Source organism: Phyllobates terribilis, unplaced genomic scaffold, assembly GCF_046119375.1.
Source record: "Phyllobates terribilis strain yellow unplaced genomic scaffold, ASM4611937v1 Scaffold_5__5_contigs__length_657084704, whole genome shotgun sequence".
Classification (NCBI taxonomy): domain Eukaryota; kingdom Metazoa; phylum Chordata; class Amphibia; order Anura; family Dendrobatidae; genus Phyllobates; species Phyllobates terribilis.
This window is the reverse complement of record NW_027362765.1, coordinates 60,484,816-60,507,253: the sequence shown is the minus strand read 5'-3', so window position 1 is coordinate 60,507,253 and position 22,438 is coordinate 60,484,816. Positions and strand designations below refer to the sequence as shown.

At 43.6% G+C, this 22,438-nt stretch overlaps 1 protein-coding gene across 2 annotated transcripts in view; it reads right to left on the bottom strand.

Moving 5' to 3' along the window:
- Positions 1-1,201: 1,201 nt before the first annotated feature.
- The window catches only part of LOC141272018 (gastrula zinc finger protein XlCGF66.1-like), a 94,305-nt gene continuing 73,068 nt past the window's right edge, over positions 1,202-22,438 (bottom strand). The window contains exons 2-7 of one of the 2 annotated variants that reach the window (XM_073682299.1): positions 19,255-19,403; positions 18,946-19,125; positions 18,740-18,863; positions 18,559-18,656; positions 6,612-6,702; positions 1,204-2,880 (exon numbers count right to left, since the gene is read on the bottom strand). In XM_073682299.1, the coding sequence (XP_073538400.1) occupies positions 2,222-2,880; positions 6,612-6,702; positions 18,559-18,656; positions 18,740-18,863; positions 18,946-19,125; positions 19,255-19,332 (1,230 nt within the window). In that variant the 5' untranslated portion in view covers positions 19,333-19,403 and the 3' untranslated portion in view covers positions 1,204-2,221. Of the gene's footprint in view, positions 2,881-6,611; positions 6,703-18,558; positions 18,657-18,739; positions 18,864-18,945; positions 19,126-19,254; positions 19,404-22,438 lie in introns of both variants that reach the window. The other variant, XM_073682300.1, reaches the window with a different exon arrangement.

The following is a 22,438-nucleotide window of genomic DNA, read 5'->3' as shown; positions in this document are numbered from 1 at the left end:
CCACAGTATAGTGGGTCCCACAGTATAATGACCCCATGTAGTGCTCCACAGTATAATGGCCCCATACAGTGCTCCACAGTATAATGTGCCCCACAGTATAATGGCCCCATATAGTGCTTCACAGTATAATGGCCCCATATAGTGCCCCAGAGTATAATGTGCCCCACAGTATAATGGCCCCATAGTGTTCCAGAGTATAATGTGCCCCACAGTATAATGGCCTCACATAGTGCTCAACATAGTATATGGCTCTGCTATATTAGTTTACACTGATATAGCAGAGCTGAGTCAGTGATCAGAGCACAGCAACATGGTTATTTGTTGCTCTGAACATGTCGGTGATGAGCGGTGATCTGCAGCCTGTAGTACTACTGATGACAGGCTGCAATCACCTCTCCTATCCGCCGATACTCACCTCACCTCGGACCTCCACTCCCTGGCAGCTCCTGACACGGTTTGGCTCATGCTGAGCCGTGACAGGGGGAAAGTGCAGCCCACAGCAAACACTTCGGGCTTCACAAAGATGGCGCCAATCTCCTCCCACAGCTATGACCTGGACAACCCAGGGGGCATGCCCAGGTCATAGCAGGAGGCAGTCACAATACAAGAGATGTGGTCAGATGGCGACTGCAAACTCCTATGTACAGGAACTGATGTATTTGTGGTGTGTAACAGTCATTACACAACAGCAAATGCAAATGGCAACCCTCGGTGGCTGCAGAAAATAATAATAATAAAAAAAACTATTAAAGCAGTGAATTTAGTTTTGTGTTAAATATAATTGATTATATAATCAATAATTATCACTACAAAAATAAAAATTGCTGCACCTTCCCTTTAAGGACCCCCATACACATTAGACTAAAATCGGCTGAATCAGCTGATATTAATAGGCCTGGCTGAATGTCTAATGTGTATGGGGGTGCCGGCTGACTGATAGTCGGGAGAGATGTTGATCACTTTGTTTTACCTGAAATAAGACGCCAGATGACGTCAGTCAGCGGTTCTCTCATAAAGAACACAGGAGCGCTCAGCCGAGCGAGTGCTCTCGTGTGTTTGGGGAATCAGCTGAGATGGCAGTCGGCTGAACGATCGTTCCTCCAACAGCCATCTAATCTATATGGACAACTTAAAGAATAAAAGAATATACGGTAGATCCAAACACCATGATATGTTTTAAAAGTAAATGTTTAATAATGGTTCATAACAAGATTAAATGGTGTTTTTAGACATCTCCACCCAACCTGATCTGATATCGGGAGTGGGTAGACAATGCAGTTTGAGATAAGGACAATTACTAAAGTAACCATACAATTATCAGCTGTTGTCATTAATTGATCCTTAATAAGATAAATTAGGCATTGGATTGTAAACTCAGCAAGTGTAATGATCACATATAACAGTGTCTCTCCATGACCAGTGTCTGGTGAAAGATAAAGGCATCCAACAAACACAAAAAGATGCAGTTATACTATATAAAAAAATGTCAAATATATAATACACATAATTGAAATGTCGGTGCTTTTTGGAATCTCTTTACTTTTCGATAACTTGTCTATTGATAATTTCCTAATAATCAGTTAGTGCTCATAATTGTTTTCCATTTCGCTTGCTGACTATAACTGTAGTGTTTTTTCTTGTACAATTTGTCAATGTTTTCATAAAAATTAGATTTATATGATTAAGTTATTTCACATAATCTACACATAAAAACGGCTTCTCCCTTGTGTGACTTTTATGATGAATGACAAGATGGTATTTTTGTGTAAAATATTTCCCTCATTTTGAACATCAATATGGCTTCTCCCCTGTGAGCATTTTCTGATGTTTATGAAAATCTGATTTATTGGGGAAACATTAACCACAATCTGAACAGGAAAAGACTTCTCCCCAGTATGACTTCTATAATGTCTAACAAGGTGGTATTTCCTTGTAAAACATTTCTCACATTCTGAACATGAATGTGGCTTCTCCCTTAATGAGTTCTCTGATGTCTACAAAAACCTGATTTATCTGTAAAACGTTTCCCACATTCTAAGCACGAAAATGGCTTCTCACCTGTGTGATTTCTCTGATGTATAACAAGACTTGATTTCTCTTTAAAACATTTCCCACATTTGGAACATGAAAACAGCTTCTCCCCTGTGTGATTTCTCTGATACGAGATAAATCTTTTAATGAGAAATCACATTTTATTACAGTCTGAACATGAAAACTGAATCTATCCTGTGTGTCCTTTCTGATGTTTAGCAAGACTTGACTTCTCTGTAAAATATTTTCCACTTTCTGAACAAGAAAATGACTTCTCCCCTCTGTGTTTTCTCTGGTGTGTAATAAGATTTCCTTTTTCAATAAAACATTTTCCACATTCAGAACATAAAAATGGCTTCTCCCCTGTGTGAATTCGCTCATGTCTGCTAAGATGTTCTTTCTGTGTAAAACATTTCCCACATTCTGAACATAAAAATGGCTTCTCCCCTGTGTGAACCCTCAAATGTCTAACAAGTGTTTCTTTTCCTATAAAACATTTTCCACATTCTGGACATGAAAATGGCTTTTCCCCTGTGTGAATTCTCAGGTGTTTAATAAGATTAGATTTCAAAGCACAACATTTCCCACATTCTGAACATGAATAGGCCTTTATTTTTGCATGCGCTCTTTGATGTTCAACGTCCCTTCTGATATTTCTGTTTTGATGAATAGTCTGTGATGAGTGAAAAGATAGCAGCTGTTGAAAAGGATCAGACAACAGATCTTTGCTGTGATGGGCTGGATGTGTATCTGGGATAATGGCATGTTCTTCATGTCTATTTGGCGTGATATCATGATCATCTGATTTTGAAAATATTAGATTCTCCTCTGATCTTCGAGTATAGTCATCTGCCAAGAAAAACAGAGACTATTATTTTTCACTTATGCAAGCTTGAAATTATATTAATAATTATAATATTTATACATTTTATAACATTCCTATACAACTTTTGCTAACATTCAATTGTCAACTAATTAGTAAAGTGGCAGAGACAATAAAAGTCAAAGCAGGGTCTAAAAGATTATGATGTTAGAACAGAAGGTTTGTGTTCTTGTCATTATTTACTTTGCTATGGAAGCCAACTATTACATGCATTCATGTTTTAGTGTGCCAGTCATCAAACTTTTGAGAACTATTACATATTCACTGAAATATTCAGTGGAGACTTATTGAGGTCAACCTACAGAAAGGCTTTGAAACCATCCACTACATTCACTTTCCATATAACTATGGAACCAACAAAGAACAACTGGAGAAAGCTTTTATGTAACAGTATAAAAGAAGGCTTCATTAATTATTTACTGCTGCGGCTTCTTCTTCTCCGGCAAGCCAGTCTTATTTACTATGTTTTTATATACCAGCTGTTGGACGTAAAAGCAGCAGTGAGAGAGGGGTGTTACGAGCTCAGTCCCAGGCTGACTCTCCCCGGCCGCCTGGCATTCTCTCCCCCCTTAGAGACATCTCATTCATAAACCCTTCTCCCTCTCCCTCATTCGCCCAGCCGCTGCCTGTACTCTGCTTCTTTCGTGACCCCTGTGGTGGTTGGGGATAAGGGGAATGACGAGACCGTCTGTTCGAGGCCGAAAGACGCTGCTGCTCATCACCACCACCATCTGAGAGGTGGCTGCCTCTGTTTTCCGGTACCGCTGTTTCTCCGGCATGTGAGTAATATTTCCGACTGCGCAACAACAAGCGAGGGAGGGAGGGAAGTAGAGAGGGAGGCTGCACGGAGAGGCGCAGGCTGTGGCCTCTGCTCTGGGCGCTGAGCTAGGCCCGAGCCTCGCAGCAGTGGGTGGATAGCAAGCGATTGCAAATCCCACGGTGCCACCGGCGGGAGCGGTGCTGTGATCTGGCCGGTACCGACCCGGGACATGTCAAGCAGATCACCCCTTCCTCCTCTGCTGCCGCCTGCCTTCATCTCTGCCCCCCTCCTGTCACTGGGAGCTGCATAACTAGCAATCCCTGACACGACCGGCTCCATTGTGACACCTGACAGCAAGTACTGACCTCTTTAGTGACCTGTGCAGAGTACAGGCTGCCACCATGCCTGCCTGATGGGCACAACTATCAACAGTGCCAGCATTGCCCCATCTGATATATATATATATATATCTCTATTTGCATGTTCTAGAGTCGGCAAACCAGACAATCTCTATAGTCTATACTCTATATGTTACACAGACAATGGAACAAAAAAAAATATTGTATACCCACAAGCATTGTGAAATTACATGTTTTAGAAACGAGAACTTTGTCTTTCCTTTCTTTTCTATTTAACCAGACTGAGCCACAACAACGCGTGGCTGGGTACAGCTAGTTATTTATAAAAATTGTTGACACATATAGCAACGTTGAAGTAGAGTTGAATGAAAGACGAATGCAACACATGGCCTAACCACTTAAATATACAAAATGACTTAGGCTCCTATCAGCAAAGTATGTTCTAAATGCAGCACAATAAAATATATAGAGAATAACCCATAAAGACGCAGACCTTTTTTTTTGAGTTTTTATTTTTCACCTTCTCTTCTTTCAATAGCCATTAATGTATTATTTTTCTGTCCACATAGCCGAATGATGCCATCATTTTTGTGTAACAAGTTGTTTTATAGTGCCTAGAAAAAATATTCATACCACTTGAACTTTTCCACATTTTTTCATGTTATACCCACAGACTTAAATGTATTTTATGTGATATGCCAACACTAAGTAACAAGTATTTGTTAAGTGCAAAGGAAATGATAAATGGTTTTCTAAATAATTAAAAAATACAAATCTGAAAATTGTGACATGACTTTGCTTTCTGGCACTCGGAATCAATACTTTGTAGGACCACATTTTGCTGCAATTACTGCTGTAAATCTTTAGGAGTCTGTATCTACCAGCTTTGCACATCTTGAGGCTGAAATGTTTGCCCATTCTTCTTTGCAAACTCGCTCTAGCTAAGTGAGATTGGATGGACTGTGACTGGGTCATTCACACACATGAATATGCTTTCATCTAAACCATCCATTGCAGCTCTGGCAGTATGTTTAGGGTCGTTGTCCTGCTAGAAAGTGAACCTATGCCCCAGTCTCGAGTATTTTGCAGCCTCTAACAGGTTTTCCTCTAGGATTGCCCTGTATTTAGCTCCAGCCTCCTCCCCATCAATTCTGCCCCTGCTGAAGAAAAGCCTCCCCACAGCATGATGCTGCCATCACCATGTTTATTGGTGGAAATTGTATTTTTAGGGTGATGTGCAGTGTTAGCTTTCTGCCACTCATAGCGTTTTGCATTTAGCCCAAAAAGTTCTCCTTTGGTGTCATCTGACAAGAGCACCTCCTTCCACATGCTATCTAATTAGAAAACCATGTATCATTTCCTTTATACTTCACAAATACTTGCTATATCACATAAAATCCAAATAAAATACATTTAAGTTTGTGGGTGTAACATGAAAAAAAGTGGAAACCTAATAATTTTTCAAGGCATTTTAAATGACACCATTCACTTTACTATACAATGTACTGAAAAATGTAACATAAAAGGAGAAAGTTTGGAGTTTGGTTGCTTCAAAATAATCTTTATTAAATGCAAATATTAAAATATTTTAACAAATCACAAAAGATGAATCACTTTTAAAAATGCATGATAGACCATGATGCCGACAGCTCAATCTGGTGCTCACACTATCAGGAATCACAACAAAATGATCTGGTGCATAATGCTAAGCATTTAAATTTAAAGAAAATCTAATTTGGAGGATTAGCTGTTGCGCCAGAATGGTACGGTGAGATCTGACTCCCACAAAACAACTACCTATACACAGTAATGACCTACTACAGAGAGTGGTGTATGGGTCACAGTACTAAAATAGCTGATAGTAGTGAATGGTAACCTCAGTCAGCATGCCTCTAATTGTATTGTTTGTCTATCATGCATTTTTAAAGTGATTCATCTTTTGTCATTTGTGTACATTTTTAAATATTTGTATTTAATAAAGATTATTATATTTTGAAGCAACCAAACTCCAAACTTTCTCCTTCATGTTACAAATTCCTTGTGGAGTGGCTTTAGAGTAGCATCAAATGAGGCATGTGCCTCAAGCTGACCCTCTTATTATGCAGGCGTCATACTTTGCGGGTTTTCGGTTAATAAATGTACTGAAAGATGTGAAAAAAATCAGAGTGCGTTAAAGAGTGAAAACAAAAATGCATTTCCTCCATTATTTTATGGGTTTTGCTTTTACGGTGTTCATTGCTTAAAAAAATGACATGGCAAAATAATTCTCCAGGTAAGAACGATTATAACAACTTCAAACTTGTTAAAAAAATGTAGTTTGTTTTCTTGTTTAAAAGGTGAACAAAAAAATCTTGCTATTGCTTGTTCAGTATTTAGGGAACATGATGGTCTACAATTAAGCCCTGAATTTTTTTTTTATGTGGAAAAAAGAGCCATTTCTATTTATGTATCATTTTTTTGGCAGGTAAAATCCACATCAAAACTCTGTGCAATATACCTAAAAAATCACCACATAATTGCACCAACCAGTGACTTAGTAAAATCTGTGACTTCTCTGCATTTAGTGGTCACTACTCACCTATGCAGTTATCTGTAGGAATCTCCTCTTTACACCGCTCATCACCCCTCACATATGTCTCTGTAGTATTAATATGGGGCAGATCTTTACCCTGAAATAAATATAGTAAAAGTCATAGACAGATGGAGAAGTCACAAGAAAAGAAAATATCAAAATTACTTGATGGCAGTAGTTACATAGCTACAGGTCTCTGGTATAAATCCAACCTGTCAGCTCCTAATTGCATCCAACATTCTCCATAACCAGAAAATTGTGAGAAGATCCAGACAACATCTAATGTCTATGATCAGCTTTATCCTGTCATCTTCACCAAGTATAAAACATACACTAAATGGCCACTTTATTAGAGACACCTATGTAGCAGCACGGAGGATCTTCTTTGGCTTATATAACCTCAACAAATTAGCATTTTCAAAGATTCAACTAGGTGATGAAATAGTTCTACAAGAATTTGGAAATAATTCTGCAAAATAGCTTCTGGTAGTTGCCACAAATTAGATGGAGATATTAACATGCTAGTAAAAACCTGTTCAGTATAAAGGTGACCACAAAACTAATGTAAAATGATGCACAAGTAGGATCCAATCCCCTTCAATGATACGTAAGAAAACTTGGCACTCAAAGTAGATGAAATTATTTAATATGCAATCCAACAATAAAGGTTCACAAACGTTTCAGTCTACATTAGACTTTCCTCATTGTCAAATTGAAAAAATATGACATTGCGTTTTATCCCCTGGGTCACTAGGAAGTGCTGAACGCGGTGTCCACCGCTGGTTCAAAACATCTGTTTGAACCAACGGTGGACACCGCATTCAGTGCTTCCTAGTGACCGAGGGGATAAAACGCAATCTCATAACTTTTCAATTGGACAATAAGCACACTGAGGAAGGTTGAATGTAGACTGAAACGTTTGTGAACCTTTATAGTTGGATTGCATATTAAATAGTGATGAGCGAGCATGCTCGCCACTATTTGGTACTTCAGTGCTCAAGATGCTCGGTGAGTATTTTTGGAATGCTCAGGAGGGAGCTCGAGTCCCCGCTCATGCATGTTAGCGCTTTTTAGGCAGTCAATTAACATGTGGGGATTGCCTGCCAGTCACTATAATGCCGCAGCCATGTTGGTTGTGGCATTACAGTGATTGGCTGACTGCATAGCGTCATAGAGTCTATATAAGACCCGGGACCCTTTGCTTGTCATAGTCTACCCGTCAGACAGGCAGAGTAGGGAGAGGTGCTGCTGAGCGAGGGAGAGAATTGGCGGTTGTTTTAGTGAGGTATTCCACAGCATTACAAATCTACACTAACAGTCCTTCTAAGGACTAATTCTGCTGAATATTAATCCTGATGATAGCAGTAGTTAGGCTGGCAAAGTTTGTGGAGAGTGTGTACTACAGAATAGGGTCCATTGCACGTTCTTTCTGCTGCTGTTACTCATATCCATAGCCCTAGATATCAGGGCTTTTTGCTCTTAATCCTGACTGTTTTGGTGAAAACAGTATAATACACCATTTTCACTGCTCCATTTGCTTGTTAGCAGCATACAGCCTGATTTGGTTGATTTTAATAGCATCGCTGTATTGTGGAAGCAGAGAAACATGTCCATCATCAGACGTGATCCTATATTAGTGCTGTAATAATCCTGACATTTTTGGGAACGTGACAAATATTATACTCCATTTAAAATCTGACAGTTGTGTGTTGTTCAAACCTATTCACACTTGGTCACTGACCAATACCATACTATTAGGCTACTACCTAAAATGCCTAAAACCGTGGTCATCAGACTTGATCCTATATTACTGCGGTAATAATCCTGACATTTTTGAGACCGTGACAAATATTATACTCCATTTAAAATGGGCAAGGCGCGTGGCAAGGGACGGGGAAGTGGACGTGATGGTGCACGCAGAGGCCGAGGCCGTGGGCAAGCTGAAATTGAGCCTGCTGAGGGAGCACAACAAGCACCCACATCATGTCGAACTACCTTCCTGTCCCATTTTGTATGGGGCCGCTGAACACCACTATTGAAGCCAGAGCAGTGTGAAAAGGTTGTTGGTTGGATAGCAGATAATTCTTCCAGTCAGTTTGCCACCACCACCACCACCCTGTCTTTCACACGGTCCAATCTCAGTAGCCGTGAGTCTGAACCACATATTCCTCACCCTGACCCTCCTTCCTCCCATCATGCCTAGTGCCCCGAGACAAGTGATCCCACACTTGGAGACTCCGAAGGGCTGTTCACTTTCCCATTTATAGATTCGGGCCTCTCTCCCAGCCCGCTTGAAGCGGGGCATGAGGTGATCGCATGTAGCGATGCCAAAATATTTGAGCAGCCACGGTCACACGAAAGCGACGGTGGGAAAGTGCAATTACTGTCGCAAGAGGTGGATGATGATGAGACACAATTGCCATCAAGTCAGGAGGAGGCTCAGGGTGCATACGTGGAAGATGAGGTGCTGGATGATGAAGTCACTGACCCAACCTTGCAAGGTGACATGCATAGTGAGGACAGCAGCACAGAGGGGGAGGGAGCCATAGCACCACAACAGGCAGGAACAAGCAGTGGGGTGGCCACAGACACAAGGCGGGGCAACTGTTCCCCAGAACACCAACACAAGGGAAGTTGCCAGTCCAACTGTTAGGTCTTCCCGAGTCTGGCTCTTTTTTAAAGACTGTCCAGTTAACCTCAAAAAGGCCATTTGCAACATCTGCCATGCCAGCATTAGCAGGTGCAGCAAAACTACCAGCCTGACCACCACCAGCTTGCTCAGGCACATGACAGCAAAGCAACCGACTAGTTGGGCCGAACGCCAGGGTCCAGAAACAGTGTCTGCGGGTGACACAACTGCCTGTTCCGCTGTTGTGCGTGTACGCCAATCCCTTGTCCATGGCGGAGGCGAAGATGCCTCCCACTCTACACCTGTCGTTGCACACTTGCCGCCATCACTTTCAGCAACTATGTCTTTGTCCCAGCGCAGCATTCAGTTGTCCCTACCCCGATCCTTGGAACGCAAGCGCAAATATGCAGCCACCAACCCACACGCCAAAACACTAAACTGTCACATTTCTTGACCGCTTGCACTGGAAATGTTGCCTTTAGGCTTGCGGAGACGGAAGCTTTCTGCAACCTCATGGCGGCTGTCCCTCAGTTCTCGGTCCCCAACTGCCACTATTTCTCCTGGTGTGCCGTCCCCACCTTACACAAGCACGTGTCCCAGAACATTACCTGTGTCCTCACCAATGCAGTTACTGGGAAGGTTCACCTATCCACGGACACGTGGACAAGTGCTTGTGGCCAGGGATGGTACATCTCACAGACGGCACACTGAGTTAATATTGTGGAAGCCGGGACCCAGTCGAACCCAGGGACGGAACACGTCCTCCCAACGCCGTGGATTGCGGGCCCTGGGTCAATCAGGGTTGCCCCCACATTCTACAGCTCCTGCACCTCTTCAGCCTCCATCTCTGAAATAGCCACATCAGTCACAAGCGGGAAGCACTGCAGTACTGCCTCGGCCAAGCGGCAACAGGCTCTGCTGAAGCTTATCTACTTAGGTGACAAACCGCACACCGCTGCAGAGTTGTTGAAAGCTGTAACAGAGCAGGCAGATCAGTGGCTCTCACCTCTGAACCTACAGCCAGGCATGGTCGTGTGTGACAATTGCCGCAACCTGGTGGTGGCTCTGAAGCTTGGCAACCTCGCACACATACTATGCCTGGCCTATGTGCTCAACCTAGTAGTTCAGCGGTTTCTCAAAACCTACCCGGATCTGCCTGAGCTATTTGTAAAAGTACGCCACGTGTGTGCGTATTTCAGAAAGTCAGCTACAGCTTCTGCCGTCCTGACAGTGATTCAGCAGCGTTTGCAGCTTCCAGCTCACCGACTGGTGTGCGATGTCACCACGCGTTGGAACTCAACGTTGCATATGTTGAGAAGGATTTGTGAGCAGCAGAGGGCAGTTGTTGAGTACCAGCTTCAACACACCCGTCAGTATTCAGATCAGCCTCCACACATAAGAGCTGATGAGTGGGCATGGATGCTTGACATCTGTGCAGTCCTCCAAAACTTTGAGGACTCCACTAAAATGGTGAGCAGCGATGATGCCAAAATTAGCGTCACCATCCCTGTTTCCTGAAACGCTCGCTGCTCACAATTAAAGAGCGGAGGCAATGCAGGCAGAGCAAGAAACTATCCAGGGTTATGCTACACAGCCCAGCTTCATCTCAACATGGATTGAGTGATAATGAGGAGGAGGAGGAAGAGGAGGAGGAACAGGATCTGGCTTCCTGCGCTACAGACGGTATTACCCACACAACATTCATACCGCCTGTTCAGCGTGGATGGCCTGAGGAGAGGGAGAACGAGGAGGAGGACCAAGTGGAGGAGAGCATGGACATTCGTCCTCTTGGTCAGTACAGGGAAGTTTTGGCAATCTGGCACACATGGCCGACTTTGTGTTCCGCTGCCTTTCCTGTGGGTTTTTAGTGCTGCCAGGGGTATTATAACTAATAGACTTAGCCACCTGTCAACTGAAAATGCTGACAGATTGACTCTTATCAAAATGAACAAGGGCTGGATTGGGCCAGACTTCTCAACACCACCGGATGATGGCAGCGGAACATAAACTCAAATCTTGTGACTTTTTTTGTTGTTGGGGGAAGTCTATTCCCATCCACCCCTTCACACCCAGACATGGTTATACGCTTCCTGATTTCGTATATTTTATGTCACCCTCATCCTTCTCCTCATCCTCCACCACAACAGCAACAGGGTGACCATCATTCAACACCCACATATTTTTTTAAGGGTGTTTATGATGCCCGTAGGAACTATTTTTAGAGGCCTACCGCTAACATTCTATATGTTATACAGTATGTTCATGTATACACCCAGGGGTAAATGTTTTTTAGCCCATGCACTTAGTGCATCGGAATTACTAGTATGGGAGACCCACTCCTTAATAATGGGAACATTTTTTTAAATGAGATCTTCCTCTACGTCTCTTCAAAGGGGTGTTGGAATGCGTCCTAATTTTTGGGAGCCCTTGCAATCACTGCATATGCAATATCAGTATAGAAGACCCACTCCTATATTGTATGTTGCAGTACCAGATGGCCCTTGTTGAAGAATTATTGTTATGTTCTGCTACCAAAGCTAAGGAAAGAGAGGAGATCTGTCCCTACTATAAGACTCAGCTGAATCCCTACGATGTAACAGGGAACCTGATCCTGCGATCAGACCTGCTAAAGTCCTAATCTAGTCTGTACGAAGACCTATAGATGTGGGGAGGGAATCCCTACAAGTACTAAGGACTGGGAGGAATATGGGACACCTCCTAACAGAAATAGTAGCAGACAGACGAACAAACAAAATAGATAGAACATAGAGGTCCGTAGACCAAGCAAACTAACAGAGTAGATACAGAGCACAGGCTAGCTAGAAAGTAGATATACAATGAAGTCCAGCAAAGCCAGAAGGGCGGAGCAGGATTAAATAGGCCAACAAAGTCACGTGACCAGCAAAGGAAAAAAAACCTAACAGCAAGGTTCTAACAGTACCCCCCCTTCTAAGAGGATCCTCCGGATCCCCTAGGACCAGGCTTATCAGGAAATCTCCTGTGAAATGCTCTGATAAGTCTGGACGCGGAAACATCATCTGACCTCACCCAAGAGTTATCCTCGGGTCCGAAACCTTTCCAGGCCACAAGATACTGCAAACTACCTCTATACCGTCTAGAGTCAAGGATGCGAGAAATTTCATATTCCCCGTCCTCCACCACCGGAGGAACAGAGGCAGAGGCGTCACCATCCGACACAACAGCTTTTTTTAACAGAGAGACATGAAAGACCGGATTAATTCTCCAGGAGGTAGGAACCTCCAACCTAACAGCAGATTGGTTGACAACCTGAAGCACCTTAAAGGGCCCTACAAACTTGGGACCCAATTTCTTAGAAGGAATCCTCAACCGCAGATTCCTAGAGGACAACCAAACCATGTCACCAACAGCGAACAAAATCTCCTGTCGCTTCCTATCAAAGTAGTCTTTAGATTTTCTGTTGGCCTCCTGAAGATTACCACGCACATCCGTCCAAACTCTTTCCAAATCACCGGAAAAATTCTCCTCCTCAGGCACGGCAGATCCCAACTTGGAGAACGACCCAAACGACAGATGTCTCCCAGAACAACAAAAAAAAGGCGAACAACAAGCAGAAGAAGATGTATGATTGTTCAGAGCAAATTCGGCAAGTGGCAGAAACTCAGACCACCCCTCTTGATTGTCTGCCACAAAACAACGCAAGAACTGCTCAACATCCTGGTTTTTCCTTTCTGTCTGGCCATTAGATTCAGGATGATATCCGGACGAAAACGACAAATGAATTCCCAACCTGTCACAAAAGGCACGCCAAAAACGAGCCACGAACTGAGGACCCCTATCAGAAACAATGTCAGTAGGAACGCCATGAAGTCTGACAATTTCCTTGACAAAGGCCTTAGCGAGAGTTTTAGCGCAGGGCAGTTTGACGAAGGGAACCAAGTGACACATCTTGCTAAAACGGTCCACGACCACCCAGATGACAGTAAAACCCTCAGAGGGGGGAAGGTCAGTTATAAAGTCCATAGCCAAATGTGTCCAAGGAGCACTGGGGACCTCCAAAGGACAAAGCAACCCCGCAGCAGGAGTATGTGAGGACTTAGATCTAGCACATATAGTACATTGGCGCACCCACTTAATGACTTCCTTCTGCCATCCAGGCCACCAAAAACTGCGACCCACCAGTCTCTTGGTCTCAGAGATTCCGGGATGACCTGCCAACCGAGATTCGTGACACTCAACAAACAAATCTCTCCTAAAGGTCCCAGGCACAAACAACCTCCCATGAGGAGTGTTAGATGGGGCATTCTCCTGAGCTTTAAGAATCTCATCTTCCAAAACGGAGTCTAAAGCAGCTATCACAACACCTTCTTGTAAAATGTTTTCCTCTTTCTCAGCACCGACTATGGGAGAAAAACTGCGAGATAAGGCATCCGCCTTAACATTCTTAGTACCAGGGATGTAAGTAACGGAGAAATTAAACCGCGAGAAAAACAGTGCCCACCTAGCCTGACGGGCATTCAGGCGCTTGGCAGCATCAAGATATATCAGATTTTTATGATTCGTAAGAACCTGAACGGGAAATTCCGCACCTTCCAAGAAGTGGCGCCAGTGTTCAAATGCGAGTTTAATAGCCAATAATTCCCGATTACCAATATCGTAATTCAGTTCAGTCTCCGAAAATTTTTTTGAAAAAAAGGCACAGGGATGTAATCCATCCCCGTTATCCTGAGACAATACTGCGCCAACCCCCACAGAGGAAGCATCAACCTCAACCAAAAACGGCCTAGTAACATCAGGCTGCATAAGGATGGGAGCAGAGGTGAACCTCTCCTTGAGATACACAAAAGCTTCAATGGCCTCAGAAGACCACTGAACCGCATCAGCACCTTTCCTGGTGAGATCAGTCAGAGGTTTGACAATACTAGAAAAATTTTTTATGAATTTTCTGTAGTAATTGGCGAAACCCAAAAACCTCTGTATCGATTTCAAACCAATAGGCCTAGGCCATTCCTGCACAGCCTGAACCTTAACCGGATCCATCTCAAAACCTTTGCTGGAGATAATGTAGCCCAAAAAACTAATTCTCTGTACAGCGAACTCACATTTCTCCAGCTTAGCAAAAAGCGAATTGTCCATTAATAACTGTAATACCTCACGCACGCTCCGCCAATGAGACTCCAGATCTGGCGAATAAATCAAAATGTCATCCAAATACACAACCACATTTTTACCGATCAAAGGTCTAAGGATGTCATTAATCAGATTCTGAAAAAATGCAGGAGCATTAGTAAGACCAAAAGGCATAACCAGATTCTCAAAATGACCCACAGGAGTGTTAAAAGCAGTCTTCCATTCATCACCCTCCTTCATGCGCAACAGATTGTATGCCCCCTTAAGGTCAATTTTAGAGAACCACTTGGCCCCCAATAACTGGTTAAACAGATCAGGAATCAATGGCAGTGGGTAAGGATTGCGTACCGTAATTTTGTTAATCTCACGAAAATCCAGACAAGGACGTAAACCGCCGTCCTTTTTTTTTACAAAAAAAAATCCAACCGCCACAGGAGACTTAGAGGGCCTAATGTGACCGGCGGCCAAACTTGTCTGTATGTATTCCTCCAAAGCCTTCCTCTCAGGAATAGTAAGGTTAAATAAACGACTTTTAGGAAGAGTCGCTCCAGGGACAAATTCAATAGAACAATCATAGTCTCTATGGGGAGGCAAAACCTGCGATTCCTTCTCAGAAAAAACTCTCCAAAAATCCTGAATAGGAACAGGCAATTCTCCCCTATCCAAAGCTGCAATACGCCCATTACAACACTTGTCATAACATTTATGGCTCCAGGATTTAATTTCACTGGTAGACCAATCCAGTACAGGATTGTGAAATTTTAACCAGGGCAAACCCAATATTACTGGAGAAGGCAAGTTATTCAACACTACCAAATCCAATTTCTCATGGTGAACACCATTAATAGTGAGAGGAAATTCACTGACCTTGAGAGTAATATTCTTCAAAGGGGAGCCATCCACAGAAACCACAGCAATGGGGGATGATAAAGGTTCAGGTTTTAAATTGAGTTTTTCCACGAATCCCCCATCAATTACATTCAGTGTAGACCCGCAATCAACAAACACCCGAAATTCCATTAATTTTTCCTGAGCAATCGTGGAAGCAGCTAAAAATATACCCTTGGAATTTAAACAGGCAATACGGGCGTGACTGACCATTTTTTTTTTCTTTCTTCATCCGAAGCTCACAGCCTTTAATCAAATGACCAGATTTTCCACAATAGAAGCACAAGCCTTCCGAAAAACGACGGTCTTTTTCTTGAGAGCGAGGTGCCACCGATCCAATCTCCATCGGTTCACCACTGTTAGTACACACATTATCATAACCAGAAACTGACATAGCAGAGGATTTGCTCTCATTAACCCTAGCACGCAGTCTTCTATCCACCCGTATAGCTAATTGCATAGCCTGTTGCAAATCCTCAGGTGTAGGATAAGCAATTAGCAGGTCTTTAACCCTTTCACTGAGCCCAGCAAGAAATAGACTTTTCAGAGCAGAATCGTTCCACCCTGTTTGAGTGGACCAACGACGAAAATGTGTACAATATTTTTCCACATTACCCGATCCTTGTTTTAGACGTCTCAACTCAGTCTCAGCTGATGCGACACGGTCAGGATCATCATATAATAGTCCCAAAGCAGAAAAAAAACTATCCACTGATCTGAAGCATGAATCACTAGGTTGCAAAGAAAAGGCCCACTCCTGAGGCTCTTTGCGCAAAAGTGACATTATGAACCCTACGCGCTGGGATTCATCCCCAGAGGACTTAGGTCTCAAACGAAAATACAATAAGCAAGCATTTTTAAATGAAAAAAATTCTCGGTGTTCACCAAAAAATAAATCCGGCAAACATACCTTAGGCTCCAAGAAATGTGCTCCAGGACAGTTACTCACGTGCTGACGGAGCTCGGCCACTTCCAGAGAGAGTCCCTGCAGGCGATGAGCCAAATCCTGAACCGACACCATGATGGAACAGAAAAATCTTTCCTTAGAGAATTTGCAGGCTGGACTTACTGTTATGTTCTGCTACCAAAGCTAAGGAAAGAGAGGAGATCTGTCCCTACTATAAGACTCAGCTGAATCCCTACGATGTAACAGGGAACCTGATCCTGCGATCAGACCTGCTAAAGTCCTAATCTAGTCTGTACGAAGACCTATAGATGTGGGGAGGGAATCCCTACAAGTACTAAGGACTGGGAGGAATATGGGACACCTCCTAACAGAAATAGTAGCAGACAGACGAACAAACAAAATAGATAGAACATAGAGGTCCGTAGACCAAGCAAACTAACAGAGTAGATACAGAGCACAGGCTAGCTAGAAAGTAGATATACAATGAAGTCCAGCAAAGCCAGAAGGGCGGAGCAGGATTAAATAGGCCAACAAAGTCACGTGACCAGCAAAGGAAAAAAAACCTAACAGCAAGGTTCTAACAATTATTATAGAAATTCCCATTTGACAATGCTGGTGGCAGAGGTCACAGTTTCTTGGACAACCAAGGAGTACGGACAAGGGAGAAACAAAGTAGATGCAGCAGAGTCAATGCTGTCAAAGGTCTGGGACAGTTTTCTCAGACCCTCCCAGTTCCCAAGCCCTGATGAGCAGGGTACTCTGACAAAGAGGGAAGTTTCAGAAGATGCTAAAGGAGTACCTTGGCGACCGTACCAGCGTCCTCCGTGATTCCTCTGTGCCTTACAACTAATAGGTATCCAAGCTAGACACGTAGCATGAACTGTCTCCCAACGCCTTGTAGATACTGGACTCTAGTGTTTTGTCAGAGATGGTTTTTAGTGCCGCTGGGGGTATTATAACATATATGCAATAACAGTATTGGAGGCCCACTCCTTAATAATCGGAAGACCAATTCAAATCGATTCTATATTCTACAACATTACCTCTGTTATCTGAAATTCGTTTACGGATGAGCTATCGCAGTATGGATAGCGTATTACACCAATCAAGCCAGGTATTATTGCCTTATACTGCGTACTGCTGCAAAAAAAAAATTCAAATCTAATCTATTCCCTATTGATACCAATGTTAGCTGTATTTACAATAGGGACAGGTGCAAGGTATCATCAGCTGGAGATGAGTGTTGTTCATTGTCGTCTAATACATCTCTTCCACAGTGCATTACTTGTTTGATATTTTCCATGCACTCGTTGACCAATTCATATTTTTTAATGGTGACCTTTACTCATAAATTCATGAAAGCAGGCAGGGTTGCTTGCGTTCATTCACAGTTTCTTGGTGCAACGTACCAAAAAGACCTCTTTGGAGATGGTTAAACTCTATTTTTTATTGAACTATATTACCTCTCGTACCTGAGATTCGTATACGGGTGACCTATAGCAGTTGAGATAGCGTCTTACAGGTATCTAGTCAGGGATTATAGTATTAAAAAAATCTATTCCCTACTGATAATGCTGTTAGCTGCTTTTAAAATAGGGACAAGTGCTAGATGGTATTATAAGCTGGATATGAGTGTTCATTCTGGATGTGTCTGCTCATGTCTCACACACCACATGGCTAGATAAGGTAGTAAAATGTTAAAATTACATTTACTGGTGAATGTATTTTTCACCGTTGAAAGAAATTCAAAAGTGCAAAAACGCATCAAAAATACAACATGTGAACATAGCCCAAGGTGTGAAGGAGCATTTTTGTTTTTGGTTATTTATTTTGCCTTACATATAAGTCATTACCCTGGACAGAATGTTTTTTAACATTTTTTTCCAGGAAAATCCATTTTAGCTCTGTTTTTGTATGTTTTATTGTCAGTCCGTAAAAGTTGTGTAATAGCAGTGACCTGGGAGTCAGAGATGCTTCCAGGGGTCTTCCCCATGCTGTTCCCATCGATTTGACCAATTTTTAGGCCCCCTCCAGATCTCCGAGCATTACGATTTGTTCGGCCCGAGCAACGAGCATTTTAGTGCTCGCTCATCACTAATATTAAATCATTTATTTCATTTCCGTAACAACCTGTTCAACCTCCTCACAGAGATGTTTTATAGGATTAAGATCTGGAGACTGTGAAGGGCAGGGAAGCAAGAAAAATTCCCACTGAAAATGGATCATTTCTTTTGTCGACTCCACAGAGATCTATTTCTTGAAAGTTTCAATCAGGAAAGGGGCGGTATCTCTAATAAATGGCAGTTCAGTGTACAGTACAATACTGGTGGATAAAACAAGACTGAACACAAGACATTCACAGCCTTCTACACATCATAGGGAAGATCTCATGACACCTTTTCTTCTATGATTCTATCTACCTGATTATCCCGAGGAACATTGGGTCTTTCTTGTTTACAGTCCTGTGGAAGAGGAGGATGGAGACATCTCTCTGGTGCTGTCCTCTTACTGGATAGAACTGTAGGAAACACATACTGGGTCTGAATTCATTCTTTACATACAGATAATTATAGGCCATGTGTATTTAATCGTGTTTATTACCTGGTGATTTGAGGGGCTGGGGAACCTCCATCATGACGTCCTTGTAAATTTCTTTGTGTCCTTCTAAATACTCCCACTCCTCCATGGAGAAATAGACAGTGACATCCTGACACCTTATAGGAACCTGACACATACAATGATATTGTCATCACCCAATGCCTTCATAGCACTACTATATAATGTCCCAGCATCCCCAGCAGTGTCACCTCTCCAGTCAGCAGCTCAATCATCTTGTAGGTGAGTTCTAGAATCTTCTGATCATTGATGTCCTCATGTTTCAAGGGGTGAGGTGGAGGCCCTGCGATCGGGCTCAGGGTTCTTCCCCATCCCTCAGACACAGGGGCCTGACAGCGCTCACTAGAGGTCTTCTTCACTACTATGTAATCCTGGTTATGGAAAGACACATTAATAAATCTCACTACAGACATTTCCAGAGTCCTCACCTCTCCAGTTCTGTCCATCTGTTATTCTCATAGATAAGAATGATGTAATGTGACGTCATCAGAATCTCTCACCTCTCCAGTAAGCCGGAAAAGGATCTCTAGGGTGAGGTGTAATATCCTCTCCACCATCTTGTCCCTGTCCCTAACCATCCTTGATGGTCAATCAGGAAAATTCTCCTATATGCAAGATCTCCACTAACTGGATCCAATATTGTAGGGACCTGAATGGGGATAAGATGACAATGTAAAATCATAAAGATCCTATGTAAGAAATCTCTGGAGCTGTTACCGGCTTCACATGATCACTACATCCAGTCATGTCCCCATCCTGCCCCCGGTATAACAAACAATCCAATCGTCACATACAGAGATTTATCAGCTAATGTTGTATTTTTTTTTTTACTACTAAATGTACTTTTTGGTAACAAAAAAAATCTTGCTAAAAAGTATCTGCATTTTAATAGTCTGCAGGCAACTTCCTATAATCGAGGGCAACACTGAGAGAACTTCCCTCTCTTCTATAGCTCAACACTGATCTATCTGATCGGTGCAGGGCAGGAGAGAAAGCTGCCAGGAGATGCACATCACTAAATCGGCAGGTTCTGACTAGCTGAACGACCTTTCAGGTCATGTAATCAATCACATGCCTGGAAGGAACTTCAAAATGTGTTATTGTATGTATTTGTGTTTGTGTCCACCAAGTATTTTTTTAAACACAATTCTATTTTTTTTTTTAACCATTTGAAAGAGATCCAAGTCTGGTATCTTTGTAATCGTACTGACCTGGAGAATCACATTGCCAGGTAGTTTAAGAAACAATTATGAAAATTACATTTTTTTCATCATTTCATCTCATTTGGATTTTTTTCTTTGCATTTTACTACATTATATGGTATACAGACATAGCGTATTCAATTTTCACCAGGAAAATAAATCAAAGAAGATATCAATCACCCAAGGATATAGCAATAGCATAAGCAAAAAAGAGATTCTTAAAACTTAACATTTAATATTACCATTAAAAATGTATAAAAAGACAAGACACATAAAACAAAGCCAAAAGACAGGCCTGCCTATTGATATAAGCTAAAGCAAATGTGGGCCTATAGATTTCATCATTTCAGCACATAGCAATAGTTATCATAATTGGGAATCAAAATACCATTAGCCACAGTAATTAATGGAATGGTTTCACCCAACTTCAGGCAAAGATAGGGGCCAATGACATCTGTCCTCCAATTTTCATAGGTGGGGGGTGGGTTTGAGCACATACAGTGCTAACTTTCACTCATACAAGACAGGAAGGATGATGATGTCCCTTCACAGAAAAACTGCCTCCCGATGCATTTCATTCCGTATGGGACTCATCAGGCGCTGTGGCAGCCAGAGTGGAGGTTTCAGCTGTACCAAACAGCAAACACAGCCTCCTGTCGGTTAAATGCCCATAACCAAAGTCTGTTTTAAAGCTGACTCGCCCCCTGGGCTGTGGGGCACGTGGATCCGGGCGATAGGGGAACGATGGGGGTAGTAGTAGTGGCGGCCCGGTCCCGCGGCTCAGGGTGGTCAGGCCAATGGTAGTCTGCTATGCGCTCCAAATAATGTCCGACTACGCCACCCGTGGATTGCGGTTATTAGGAACCGCCGCTGCAAGGCAGTAAGCTGGGGCTGATGATGGGTGCAGCTGAGGTGATGTGACTCCCCACGGGAAGAGTGCAGCCCCAGGGCAGTGTAGTGGATGTTGGGAGTGATGGTAGTGCGGGTCCCGGTGCTGATAGTGCTGGAGGCGCGAAGGAGCACACAGACAACAAGTTACAGTCCAGGGTCTTTACTCACAGTTCGTTTGCTCCAGGTCACTTCGGCCAGCAGTGACCGCCTGAGCCGTGCTGCGTCCACCAGGTGAGGGGCTCGGTCAACTCCCAGGCAGTTCAGGAGCATGGCACAGGACCCCCTTTTATCCTTTCTCTGGCCTGCCTCACCAGTGACCCACTTTTGTCCAGCCGCCGCGGACTTGTGCGGTTAAACGTGGGCCCCGTCCTCCGCTGTCCTATATGGTGCCTTCCTAGCAGGTTTGATGAGGTGTCGCACCAATATATGATCACGACGACCGGTCTTTGGCTGAGGGTTGTTTCTCCTCCACCAACTTGGGATCCGGTACCCTTAATCTGCCTGACCCTGCACCCTGGATTCTCGTGGGTTCTTAGGGTCCCTTCCACCTTCTTGTTCCTGAGCCCTTCTGTTTCTCTGTCTCTCCTTCTTTGCAGTTCCTTTCTGTTTCTGTTCCTTTCTCTTGGAGCTGAGATGAGCCAGAATCTCAGCTCCCCTTCACCTCCTCCTCGGCCTCTTCTCCAGGCCCACTTCTCCTTCTCCTCTCAGGCCCCGGCCTCTTCCCTAGGCCTGCCTCTGGAGCAGCACTCAGCCTGAGCTGCTGCTCCCTGTCTTCTCCTCTCCACAGAACGAACTGACCTAGATCTAAGATGGTGCCCACCTTTTATACCTCCCTCTAGCCATGAGCCCAGGTGACCAGCAACCAATGGGCTCCTACCTACGCTCAGGAACCGCCCCTTATCTGCCCCTACAGCACTGGGTGTTCCACCCCTCCCTCCCCACTCCAGCAGGGACATGGTCGGTCGTGCCTGCACTTATGTCTAGTGGGAGCACCGTTGAGCTGTCCCTCGGAAATGGGGTGTGTGTGCTGCATGCAGCTAACTGAGCCCTGGTCCATACTCCATCCTTACCTGGGAGTGGAATATCACACCTCTGGACTGAGGTGCAATACCCCTGTAGCGGCCGAACCCTCAGGGCGCTACAAATACAGATTGAATCCTGCCCCATAAGGCGTTGATTGGTGGATACATGGGGTCACAGTGATACCACATCAGTCGTGTCACTTCCGCCGCATCATCAACTGGTGACACGCTACATGCGGTGACCTGAATGTGTAATTTCCAATGTCCGATCACCCGCAGCGACCCGCACACGTCACTATAAGTACGTGGTCATTGCGCAATCATGTGAACAAACGTTACTTCCGATGAGTGAGCACCATCGGTAATCGCAGTGACCCGCACACATCATCTACAGTGCGCGATCCAACTGTGGCCATTTTATCCAGTCATTGTTATAGGAGAAGGATATTGTCATAGTGACCAGAAGATACATACACAAACACTTAATGTGTCTTAGAAAGCCCATTGGTGCTGCATATAAACCTAATAAATACAGCACTTCATATGGACCGAACATGCTGGTTGAAGAT